This window comes from Pyxicephalus adspersus, chromosome 11 (assembly GCF_032062135.1).
Source record: "Pyxicephalus adspersus chromosome 11, UCB_Pads_2.0, whole genome shotgun sequence".
Lineage (NCBI taxonomy): Eukaryota > Metazoa > Chordata > Amphibia > Anura > Pyxicephalidae > Pyxicephalus > Pyxicephalus adspersus.
Genome location: NC_092868.1, coordinates 3,673,025 through 3,685,642, shown reverse-complemented (window position 1 = coordinate 3,685,642; position 12,618 = coordinate 3,673,025). Strand labels below are relative to the sequence as shown.

At 41.3% G+C, this 12,618-nt stretch overlaps 1 protein-coding gene across 1 annotated transcript in view; it reads right to left on the bottom strand.

Moving 5' to 3' along the window:
• ATP4A (ATPase H+/K+ transporting subunit alpha) overlaps positions 1-12,454 on the bottom strand; it is a 27,808-nt gene extending 15,354 nt beyond the window's left edge. Inside the window, exons 1-4 of the mRNA XM_072425639.1 lie at positions 11,677-12,454; positions 11,105-11,409; positions 3,967-4,164; positions 473-601 (exon numbers count right to left, since the gene is read on the bottom strand). Coding sequence (XP_072281740.1) covers positions 473-601; positions 3,967-3,978 — 141 coding nt within the window. The 5' untranslated portion in view covers positions 3,979-4,164; positions 11,105-11,409; positions 11,677-12,454. The remainder of the gene's footprint in view (positions 1-472; positions 602-3,966; positions 4,165-11,104; positions 11,410-11,676) is intronic.
• Positions 12,455-12,618: the final 164 nt, after the last annotated feature.

Genomic DNA, 12,618 nt, shown 5'->3' with positions numbered 1-12,618 from the left:
TGATCACTCTGTGTCAGAGTGATTAGAAGGGGATACATTGACACAGAGTGATTTTTTAGTATTTTGTTCAGAATCTTTTTTTTCTAGGTTTTTCTCCTTTAAAATTGGGTGCGTCTTATAGGCCAGAGCGTCTTATAGTCCGAAAAATACGGTATTTCTCACATGTGAAATATATCAGCATAATGTAATCATTTCATAGTAAAATATATTGTTTAGCTTTGATAAAACATGGGACGGCTGTTTTTGTTCATTAGGTATATTGATCATTTGTAATGACCTGAACCTTTCACAGAGCTTTTAGTAACCAGAGGTCACATGATATTTGCCAGGGTTTTAGATCACATGGTCTTTGCTATGGCTTTAGGTCACATTATCATTCCTAGGCATGTGCTTAGGGTAACCCTACCTTGTGCCGATTTATTTAGCTTGCATAACCAACTTTATATTTACAGATTTGAACCCCAGCACTTACGATGTCCATCTCTTGCTTCATCTGCTCCAGCTTCTCCTTCTTTTTCCCTTTTCCCTTCTTCTTAATTTTCACATCCATGTCGTCTTTGCCTTCCCTCTCCATCTCCACCGTATACATGTCGTACGCTTCCTAAATGGATAGAAAGAAAAGAGTTGTGACCATTAATAAAATCAGAACCACAGTGGTGGCTTTTCTTAGGGGCAGTTGTCTTCATGAAGGATACCTATGTAATCCGTGTTGAAAAAGCCATTTGTAATCTCCGTTGAAAATGTGGGTGACAACATAGGGGCGTACAGGAGGAGAGCGTTGTCATGCTATAGGAGGAGGTCCCTGAACAAAGATCCTAATGGCAACTATTTTGCTGAAATCTGCTGCTACAAAAATCTGATTGTGAGATTGATATGACATCTCACATTGGCAGACTGAAATCATATATTTTTTTCTTCTGTTTTGCTAATGGAGCTTAGGGGCATTTTAATTTAGCAAATGCTAGGTCTGGTAACTCTGCTGACATAAGCAGCCACCTCTGCAGTTCATAGGGGAGTTCATTCTTCATCATTATTTATTAAGCCAGGCACAAAGCAGTAAGGATTGGGCAGCATAAGTAAACTTCAATGCCAACAGGCTATAGGCAACGCCCCCGAAGAGCATAGACACACCCATGCGGTCCAACAGTCCATTTGCAATGTCAGGTACTATGTTGGGTATGAAGACCTTGGCTCACAATTGGGAGGGTTGAGGTCAGGGCTGTGTGCAGGACACTCCAATTCCTCCATACCACACTGCTCAAACCATGACTTGATTTAACCTCTCTAAACAGTGGCCAATGTAGCCATGCCACATGTCTTCTCCAGGGGTGTTTCTTTTTTTTTGGAACTCCAAAACATAGGAATATGCAGTGTAATTCAGTGAATCTTGTCACCCCAGGACAAGAAGTTTTCCGCTGCCAGGTGAATGCAACCAGGGACTGAAAACCGATATATCACAATGTTGTGTTTGGCTTTAGATACAAAATTATCTTTCAGTGAATGGAATTCAGTGGCCTTTTAGGGGTTAAATCACTTTGACACCTGAGCTGTTTTTGATAATGTATAACTCTGCTGATAAGGGGACACTTTCTCCTCTAATCTTGGGCGGTCAGAAGGAATAATAGCGCCTGACAATGGCGTATCGTGTGTACAAGGCGCTAAGTAAACAATCGGCCATGTAGTCAATGTTGTTATTACAGAAAGAATTTGTCCTTTACAGGATAACAGGAAGATATGTTATCGCAGCAGCTGCTTGTGCGGTTGGCATGTGGTCAGAGTCGTGTACCTTGCAAGGTGTTATATTTTGTGAAAAGTCTCGCAGGCTTGATGTAAGATTTGGGGAGGGGGTGCAGGATATAGAACACATACAAGGTACAGGCAGATTTTGCATATTTTGTACTCTAGGGACTAGTACTACTTTTATAAAAATAAGTCCACCTAAAAAGTGGTATTTAGTTTATTTTTGAATCCAGGGGGGCTGAGTCAGCCCAAATTTTTTTCATGTTGTGGGTGATCCAATAATGAGATCCTTCTGCCATCATTCCCAAGTTTGCTTCTGTCCATCTGAGAGTTTTGCATGTCCCTGCCAAGCACAGCAGATTAATAGGCATGGGAACTCAGTTTAGGGATAGTCAGAACCTCTCATAATGGGCTCAGCACGTATGCAGACCCAGGAATTCAAGGATGGGTAAACCCCCCATAATTGGCACAAAAGGTTTGCATGCCTGGGAACTCAACAGTTGGATGGTGGAAACCCATAATGGGCACAGCAGGTACTCGTAGATTGTCTAACCCTTGTACAATGGGTACAGCATTTGCAGACCTGGGAAATAAGTAATATTTAATACATAGGGATATTGGAGAAGCCCTTTTTTTAGGCACAACAGGTGTACAGAACTAAAAACTCAACACGGGAATGGTTGGAACTCCTCATTTGGCACGGCAGGTGCTCAGACCTAAGAACGCACCAATGAGTCCCTGAGAAATAGAAAGCACTGGGTTTAATTCTCCAAAAGTTCTTAAACACTGAATTATCTCTTTTGGATTGAATTACCCTTTAACTTCCACAACAGTAAAAGCCAATTAGGGTTTTTTTCACTCAACTACAATGAGTTGATGTGAAGTTGCTATTTGTACATATCATGTCTGTTCCGCGTTTGACTTTTGAAATAATACAATTTCTTATGCAATATATAGAAAGCAAAACAGCCAATCAGTGACCAGCTAGCAAAGTTCTGATTAATAATTATATTTGTTCGTACAATTTTTACTTTGTTATTGCACCCCCTGTAATCTCTAGGCTGTGGAGTCCCCTGATACCCAACATGTGGCCCTTTGTTAGTTGATGTCAACCACGTATACTTCAACCATCAATGGTGGAAGCTGTGATGGTGGAGATTTTTATCATTTTCATGGAATGATTGGAAGATGGAAGATTCAACCATCACATAGTTGTTCTATATAACAAAAAGAACTTACGGTATGTATTCACACAGGATGTGAATGTTTCTACTCAGCCCAGGAGCAATCGTGATCACTGTTTAAGCCTGACCTTAGAAGGGACGCTCTAGATTGGTCATTGTGTAGGTGACCACACTGGTCAGGGGCTTCCGATACCGATGGGTGATCAGTTCTCACTAGTAATAGTGTAACTGATTCTAAACCATCCTTCTCAAGCAGGGGGTCATGGAACCCCAAGATTTCTCCAGGGGCTGGTAGGGGTTCCTTGAGCTCTGTCTAACTCTCCTGCCATCTAATCGGAGCCAGGGTCCCTTTTGCCTAGTGAATCTGATCTGCTCTGTGTAGTTTGGGAGTCTAATGGTACAAGCATACCCCGATTATCTTTTTATCTCACTATACAGATTTATTTTGGACCACCATGATAAGTGGGATGTTCTTCATATGCTGACTATCAACACGAGGGGCATTCTTCCAAATAATTTGCTTTAGCAGAGATTCCTTGATACCTAAACGTTATCTAAGGTTTCCTTAGTGGTAAAATAGTTGGAGAAAACCTTTTTTTTTAGAATTTTTTTTTGGCTGTCACCTTTATCCTATGGTTTCACTCATAAGCTTTGACATGGAACAAGAGGATTGACAGCCAAGGAGCAGTATGTTGGCTAGCAATGAAGTCCTAGGTTCAAATCTCGGGCAGTATGCTCTCTACGTAGAGTTTAGTTAAGCCACCTGTAGGTCTCTTCAAAAATGTACTTGTAGGTTCTTTATCATCCCCCAAAATTGCCCCTAGTGCCCTTAAAAGTCACATGACTATGGGCTGGTTAGAGCGCTTTATAACATGTCAACACTATATAAATACATGATAATATTATTAAAACTTTTGAAAACCTTGTTTAAAAACCAGCAATGGAAGCACCATATTAGTTGCTTGACTGGTGCACATGAAACCCGAGTGATGAAATGAATATACATAAAATATATATACGCATTTTCTAATTTCTTACTCACCTTCTTCCCCATTTTGCTTGTTTGGTGGTCAGGGGAATTTCTTCAGGTTGATGGTTGATGCCAACAAGACTTGGCACGCACCTGGTCCAACTTATAAAGTCCATGAAATGGAACCTCCCCAAACCACAGAGTGCATCAACCACCCCCATCTCCAACTCTCTGCCCCTTTACGTCTGTAACTCAGATCCAATCTGTGCTCTGTGATAAAACAAGGACAAGTAGATTACAGACTCCTTCTCCTGTCCTTCAGTATCTCACATTCCATGGCCAGTAGTGCACTGACTCTGGGGTCAGCTCTGCCCTATACTTCTCAGGTTTATAAAACAAACTGGGAACAGAAACAGAACACAAATGTATTGTAATGTATCGGGAACACTAAATGTGCAGTAAATTATGAGAGTTTTACTTGATGCGTGCAAAGATCTGATTATAATACACCTTGGTGGAGTATTCGTTTGGTTGAATTTAACGTGACCTTGGAAGGTCCTGGGGAAGATTTAAACCCAATCTTGTAGCTTCCAATCAGATAATACCCAGGGATCCTGCTATGAATGTGTATTTTGTGCTATAGTTTGACCACATTTTTTCCCTGCCTCCTAATTGTGCCTCGTAGGTTGTCATCCGTCACTGGGGTTTTTGGTGGAGACCACAAATGGCCATAATTGGTCTACTGTGGACCCCTAAGAATTGCAAATGCCATGCAGTCTTCCCAGGAGTGCTCGAAGACAGGAAGTAGATGGCTGAAGCTGTTCACAGCCAAGAAGATGATAAATGAATTGAGGGACCCAGGGTTCCCCCTAGAATTTTTTTTCATCTGGGCAGAGCAAAGCTGTAATCAGGTGGTCAAAAAAGTGGCCACGAAAAAATGTATAACCCCCAGTTGTTTGTGCCATAGTTGTAATTGTATCTGATTTCCACCGCCGAAAAATACTTTGTCCCAACATTGCGATGCACCACCCACTTTTACCACCAACTTTCTACTATGCTCCAACTATCCAGTGCCCTCTGACACAGATTCCTAGTGTGTTATGTTTTATGTAATCATTGTAGTTTATTTTTTTTGCCTAACCAGTTGTCTCATGACAGGGTGGTGCACCAAGAGGCCGGGGAAAACCTTGGGGGCACCTTAAAGTAGAATCAGCAGAACCATTTGATAGGTGGCCAATTCACAAGTCACAATATAAGTGTCTGCAGCAAGGGCAATCTGTACCAGACATTTGTGAATGATAAGGGAATATTTATGTGAATTTAACGTGAATATAACATTACAGACACATCTTTGCAAATGTTATTTTTTGCAAGACACTGTGGAGTGGAGATAACATCTGAGGTCACAGAATCTGTGTAGTTCCTCTGCATGTCGTACACAGGGACATCAATGTAACCAATTTTCACCTAGATAGTGTTTTCGTCAAGCTCAGACATCTGATCTCTGTGAGCCGAAACTATAAGAACATAATTCTTATTAACACCTTGGGTCTAAAAAAAGGCAAAACCACTAGATATCATCATGGGCCTCTTACCTAGCAAAGTGAGTGTGAATTCGATCCTCATGTTGTCATGCTAGTTGACATTTACATTTATTCTTCAGATATATATCCAGGCATGGCATGACCCACATTTACCCCCAAACCTCCTATTTCATCTCACCATTATGTGTGCCTTCTGTAGATGCAGGGATCTGGATCCCTTCCCCTCCACTAGAATAAGCAAGTTTATAGATGTTTATAGATGAGAAAGGAATCTATTAGAGGTGGAGCAAGGCAGGGATGGTATGGTCAGAATTCTGTAGTCCAGCATTCTGTAGTCCAGCAGGCAGGGTTGACAATGTTGCTTGAGATTTGAGTTCAGAAGAGACTGTGTTGTCAACTCAAAATAGAAGTTCACGGAAACTATGATAGATTACCAAGTATTTTAAAAAATGTTGATGAAATCTTGGTTCAAGGTTCATGTATTGCACATAAGAAGTGATTTTCCTATTTTTACTAGGACGTGCATTGTGTAGAGACCCTGTCAATTGCCCTAAAAATCGTATTTGAAATACCATTAGGGCCCCCACCGTTGAAAACTGTGGCTTCACTTTTCCACACCTACATTTGCTGTGTCCTGTTATGGAGGAGCAGGTTTGCCATCAGAGGAAGGACATAGGGTACTTCCATATTGAGCCCCGATCAAAAATACTTGACCTTTGCAATGCTGGAACTCTCCTACTGTAGGGACTTCCTAGTTAGATGTATATAGAAGACGCTTGAAAAAATATAGGTTTCTGCCGTAATTCCATTATGAATAAATCCCTACATGTAAAACTGAATACTCTGTTTCATTTATAAGCCTAATACCATCCAGAGAATGTAACATTGTACGCCCCTCGGTGGACATGTTGGGAATTATGGTAATAAGAGTCTGCCACAACTTCCAAAACAAATTTGAAGCCAAGGGCTGGCTCGGCCCACCCAGCCTTATTTAATACTAAATTATAACTTTTGGGTGGACCAGCGCTTTTATCTTCAACTTGCAGATGCCACTACAGTTTCCAAGAGAGCCAACGGTCTCCATGTTCCTTCCCATAATCTCTTGACAGAGAAAATATGGAGTCGGTGTTGTTTAACCATATCACTATTTTACAGGATGATACGTTGTAGCTGATAAATGTGCACTGGTGGGCCCATAATCCTCTGTTTTTGGAACTGTGAAAAAGTAGCACACGAGAGTACTGTGTGGCCTCTGATTTACCTTTTCGTGTTTGCTCTTCAAGATTACACAGTGTTACTGTTTTTACGCACAGCTCTGTCGTGTGTTCTTGATAAGTGAGAATTCTAAAGACCTAGATGAAAATTCATGCGTGTGTGATGTTGAATTTTACGAAAGAGGAGGTCAGGAAAGGGAAGGGGGTTGGTAAAAACCACAAAAGGTCTTTTGCAAGCTGCATTTTATATATCGTACAGATATACAAGAAGGTTTTACAATTCACCCCAGAGGAGTTCAGTAGGGTTGAAGGCAGGGTTCTGTGCAGGAAATTAGAGTTCCCCCAACCCAAACTTTCTTTATGGGCTTTGTACACAGGGGTACAGTCATTACCAAGTCTTTACCAAGCTGTGACCACAAGGCTGGAAGATCACAATTGCCTAATACGTCATTGTATGATGGAGTATTACCAGCACCCTTCTCTGGGAACACCAGAGCGCATTTATATGGAAGAATGTCACCATACTTTTGGCCATGTAGTATGTATTGAGGTCCCCAGAGGCAAGCCAGGCAAGCATTTGCTCAGCCATTGCACCTGTAAAATCCCCACCATTCCACTTGTTCTCCAAAATAAACATGGAACACAACAGGAGTCTTTAAGTGCCTTCCTTTATGGGTGGTTGCGTGGTGATGAGTGGCTGATATAGAGGCTCAAATGGCTTGGTGCTTAATTTCAAAGTTTTTGTTGCCTATTTTCCGAAAATTTGTGAATTTTTGTCTCTTTGCAATGCAGGCAGATCATGGCTGGTGCAAGGGGCTGGTGGATAAGAGGCTGCTAGTAAACTGGATGGTACAGTAAGTATCTACATGCAATGCTAATTGATTACAATCCCATGCTTCATCCCAGGGATAGCCAAGCCAAGGAGGAAGGAGTTAGATGATGTTTAATGTCCTCCAGCAAAGAAATCTGACTTATGGAAGGTTCTATAGTACATTGTTTGAAACTCAAAGTGAGCACTGAAATTGCAGTAAGTGGTTTCAGTCTAGAAGAAGAGCCAATATAACTGAGCAAGCCTGGAAGGAAGTTCGGAGGGTAGATTTAGGTGATGTGTATTATTTGAAGTTTGCATTCTTATTAATGGTCACATCTGTAAATGCATGGAAATATTTATTGATATCATTATTTAGCATCTGCTGGGTTGGAATGGTTGGAAGGGGAATCTTAGTTGCCAGTTGTTTGCACCCCTTGTTTAGACATTAGTAGATGTTATGACATACCAGAATGGTCAACAGGAACATAGCATCCAATGTCTAATAAACCTGTACAGCCTAACACTCCCAATGGACCTGATTTATGAATGCTCTCCAAGACTGGAGAAGATAGACTCCAGATAGACTCTTAAATTACGCCCATTGGGTGTGTTCGGCTGTTTAGATTCATTGGACTATCATGAGAGGACCTGGATGATTCAGCAAACCTGGACAAGACCTGGTCCAGAGTTAGAAAAGATTTTCAATTAATAGCAAAAGATGTTTAAAAAACTTATTCCAGGTTTGCTGGATCACCCAGGTTTTTGGAAAACTTTATTAAATCAGGCCCAATCTTTCCAACTTTTTTATATTGAAAACCCTTGCCTAGCTTTAACTTACTGATTACTTATTCTGATGGTAAAGCAGGTGCCCCTGTGCCCTTTACATGAGCTCTAGGAACCCCAAAATCCAGGCAGCTCCAAAACGGCAGTTCCAAAATTTAAGCCAAGATAAAGCCTTCCCCATAAGGCAAAGCAAATTTAGCAATGCTTATCATTGTATTGATGGGCCAATTGTATGAGCAGAAAAGGGTGTAGACCAGTGGGACTTCAGATCCCGAAGTCTTTTTTTCCATATTCGGCACATTAAGTTCTGGATCCCCAAGGTACCCATAGAAAAGACCCATAGGTTCTCATGGATGAATATTTTATAGTTCTGCAAGAACAAAGAGTTGCAGTTGATCTCTATTCCAGGAACTTTCAGGCCAGGTCACCCCTCTTGATCTAATGTTTTTTTTTCAAAGAAAGTCCTCATATAGGGTTTGTTTCTAGTATTAATTTTACTGGGGAAGAAGAGTGGCCATTGCCTGCTGGCCTTTGCCCAACTTTTAAAGCAAGAACTACATTGTTAACCCATTACCAGTGAAAGCTAGGTGACACCAAACCTTTTACCCATTACATGTCTCTTTCATTACCCCCTAATTGCTAGGAATCCAAGGTCTTTACCACCAAAGTCGCCATGCTTAATTTCTCAGGATGGCGCTTTGATTTGACAAGACCAACCTAAAGTGTGTTGGCCATGATGAGAAAAACAACAAGTCCACTTCAATGCCTTCACCCTCCCCATTATTAATACTCATGTTTCTTTCATGGCTCAGTACAGGTGTTACTTACTCCTATTCTTCTCCTGTTACAATGCTTGAACAGCAAATCACCAGAGTGGTAGCGGAGCAAAATAAAAAATATGGTGAGGTGGGAACGTGGTATCAAACAGTACAGTAAAGCTGGTCAAGCTGGTTTTGTCTCCAGGGCCGAATATGTTTCTATTCTGCCCCTATTGGCTGCACAGCAACCCCGTAAAACCCCCAAAAGGCTGCCAAATGTAGACAAGCAAAAGACCCGCTGCACATTTTCTTGTTCTTGCACCTATGAAGGGTTTGGTTGTCTTTCACATGTTGTCCTTTCAGGTTGTGTGCCAGTTGTATACACTTTTTGGAAGTTTTTGAATTTTTCTTTATTTATTTATTTATTTTTGCTGTTTAGCTCTCTGAAATGAACTTTTCCTTCACTAGTGCCCTGATTTCCTTCGATTACATTGTAAACTGCCTGACCTTGTCAATGTCGAATTCTTGCCTTGTCTACCATGTATACTGAGCGCTCTTATCGCTGCCTCCTGTCTATTCATGGCAGGTGTAGGGAGGGACGCTTTGCTGGCTGTGTGCATTGCTAATGCAATTTGTAAATATTTCTCTGAAACATTAGCAATATCACAGATCCCATTGGGCCCCAGTAATAGTGTTTATACAGCTATAACTTTTCAATTTAGTTTTTAGATAAAGTTACATAGGGTGAAAAAAGTCACAAAGTGAAAGTTCAACCACTAGGGAAATAAACATACCAGTAACCTACATATCCCAGATAAAACCCTATATACATAGGTGATCCGGAGGAAGGCAACATGAGGAAGGGGTAACACCTCTCTCAGTTTTTTTGCTGTCTGTATTCTTTTGGGAGATTTCACTTCTTTTCTGTCCTATAGAATCAACAGGAAATGAGACTTTTTTTGAGGGCCCCCCCATCTTCTTCTAATGCCTGCTCCAAAATTTGGGATTTCCCATCACTTTTTGACTTGGTGAGATTAGTCACTAACACAAATAGAAAGGCTGGGTCTACCAGGCAGTAAAAAATGGAGGATGTTTCCCTTCTCTACTATATTTTAAAACTAAAAAAAAAAGGTTTCAGTTACACTTTCAAAGAACAAACATTTGTTAAAAGGAGCCAGTGTGCCTAAAGCTTCAAGAGGAACTTTCACCAAGAAAATGGCCCTTATAGAAAACAATGATCCCTGTAGTCCAGTAGGCCCCCCGCTGCCCAACATCCTTCTTTTTTCCGGTGTCGACTGGACAGTGGGTGCAACCCACTTCTTTCTATCCTATTTTGGTTTCTGGTCACGTCACCGGATCTTGCAGTGAGATTGGGTGACAGATCTAAGACATGAAAACCCCCAATATCAGACATGCACAGGAGAGGCCCACGGCCTCATTGTTTATTTGACAATTGTATCCCAGCAGGTTGTGCGTTTTCCTTCAGTCTTTACTATCAAGCTGGAAAAGATCCTGCCCAAAACTTAAAAAAGAAACACATTTGTACATTATATAAAAGGTTAAAAGCCACCCTTTTATACAATGTTAAAAATGGTAATAGGTGACATTATGGTGATAGGTCCACTTTAACTTGCCTATACTTTGTCTTTCCTAGTTTCTCCTTCCTGCCTCATTGATATGCTGATGACAAATTATAATAAAGCCTTTCCATTTATTGGTATTTCCTTATCTTGCATCTAGTGATGTCCTCACCATTGTGCTTCTCTATGCAATGCATGCAAAACATGTTTGGTGGAAGGGGTCAGCTGTGTTCTGTACATAACTTGCACATCACCATTCTTTGCTACTCCGGAGTCCTGAGCTCTACCAATAGGCCAAATGAGTTATATAAAATGCCATGATGGGTAAGTGTCAGTCTGGAGGAGCGGGTAGTCCTAGTCAGGTTCTATTTGCATGCCGATGGCCCTAGATAATGCCCACATGTGATGCCTAATGAAAAGGCAATGAATGAATGGGGAAAGATGAATATCTATTTGTTAATGAAACCTTCGCCCACCCCCTTATCCTTGCCCCCTCACCCTGCCCAATCTCTTCTGTTACCTTCTAGCCATAGGGAGATGAACATCATTTCTATGCTTGTATCCTTGCAGCAACTTTATTTTCTCACAGGTCATATCAATACATCAGGTCAGAGGATACATTGTATTTTTTTTGGAGATGGAGAAGTAAGGAGATTCATTTTTTGGAGGTACTCTTTCGAAGGGTGATGGTTAAGTTGCTCTGAGTATAATTAGGACAATGTAAAGTATGACTCCCAACACCAAAGCCAGAACATTCAGGATGCAGGCTGTGTTTGAATATCTTCTCGCTTTTGCCCAGTCCTGCTGTGTCACGGCATTCTGTACCTGCAGGGGGGAAAAAAAGTGTAATTGTCTTGTATGGATATAAATTACCCAGACACCTCTTCAAATTAGCATAATTGGGTTTTTAACCCATGGATTTCACCAGAGCTATTCGTACTCTTTGCAGTTATGGGACTGGATGTTTGAAAATTAGGTATTTGATATCTCTGAATTACAGAGATGACAATATTACCTCTTCTGAGATCTCAGGCAGTGTTGTCTGTTTTGTCAGATATGAACATTAAATTGTTAAAATAAGATTGCACTTACCTGGGAAGAGAAAATCACGGCCGCCAATCCAATAGGGCAAAAACAACAGAGCATACTCATGATTGACCAGCAAAGGTAATCTTTTGGCATGGACCATGCTACTCCAGGTTGCTGGGCAGGAAAATTTGAGGCCGTGGTATTCTGGTAGACAGGGTATTGCTGCTGATTTGGATACGCTGCCTGGCTATTAAATTGAAGATGAGTTCCAGGAACAGTTCCAGGGTATGGGGGCAGATTGGTAAGTGGTGGTTGAGGCTGCGGGGCCATAGTTGTGTTGTACCCAGGCTGCTGTTGGGTCATGTTGGCTGGAATGTTGGTATAGTAGGGTGCGTAGGTACCAGGAGGCTGAGCTGCGACCACTTGGGTGGTTGGATAAGCAGGTTGGTACATAGCAGGCGGTTGCCCACCTGGCATCGTTGTTGAGTAAGCAGTATGAGTTAGATTGCTTGGAGGTACAGATGGTGTTGAGGTTGGATAGCTGGGTGGAAGGTCCTGAACTTGGTTGGGTGGTGGCTCTTGTTCAGTCCACGTCTTCTCAGATGATTCCATTTCATTTGGAGGTAATGTCTTTTCCGTGTCGCTGACCGTGAATGGTTCTTGCATTGTTTTTAGGGGACTTTTTTATTTTAGAAGTTCAGATACTTTGCTGACTTTAGTCCTTCTTGATGTTCAGCTTACAGAATATGGTCTCTTGCCACATCGAATAACTCCTCCGAGGCTACAAGTGTCTCCATATAGAGTAAAATGTACCAACTGCAGGAAGCCAAAAATTGTTAAGCAAGTACCTCCAGAAAGAGTAACAACTACAGGAAGCCAAAGATTGTTGCGAAAGCCATGTTGTAAAGGTGTGGAAATGGGACATGGATATGGTAATAGTAGTCTGAGCAATACATTCTTTGTCCATTATAAAGGATTTACTAAAGTTTTAAACTACATTTTTAA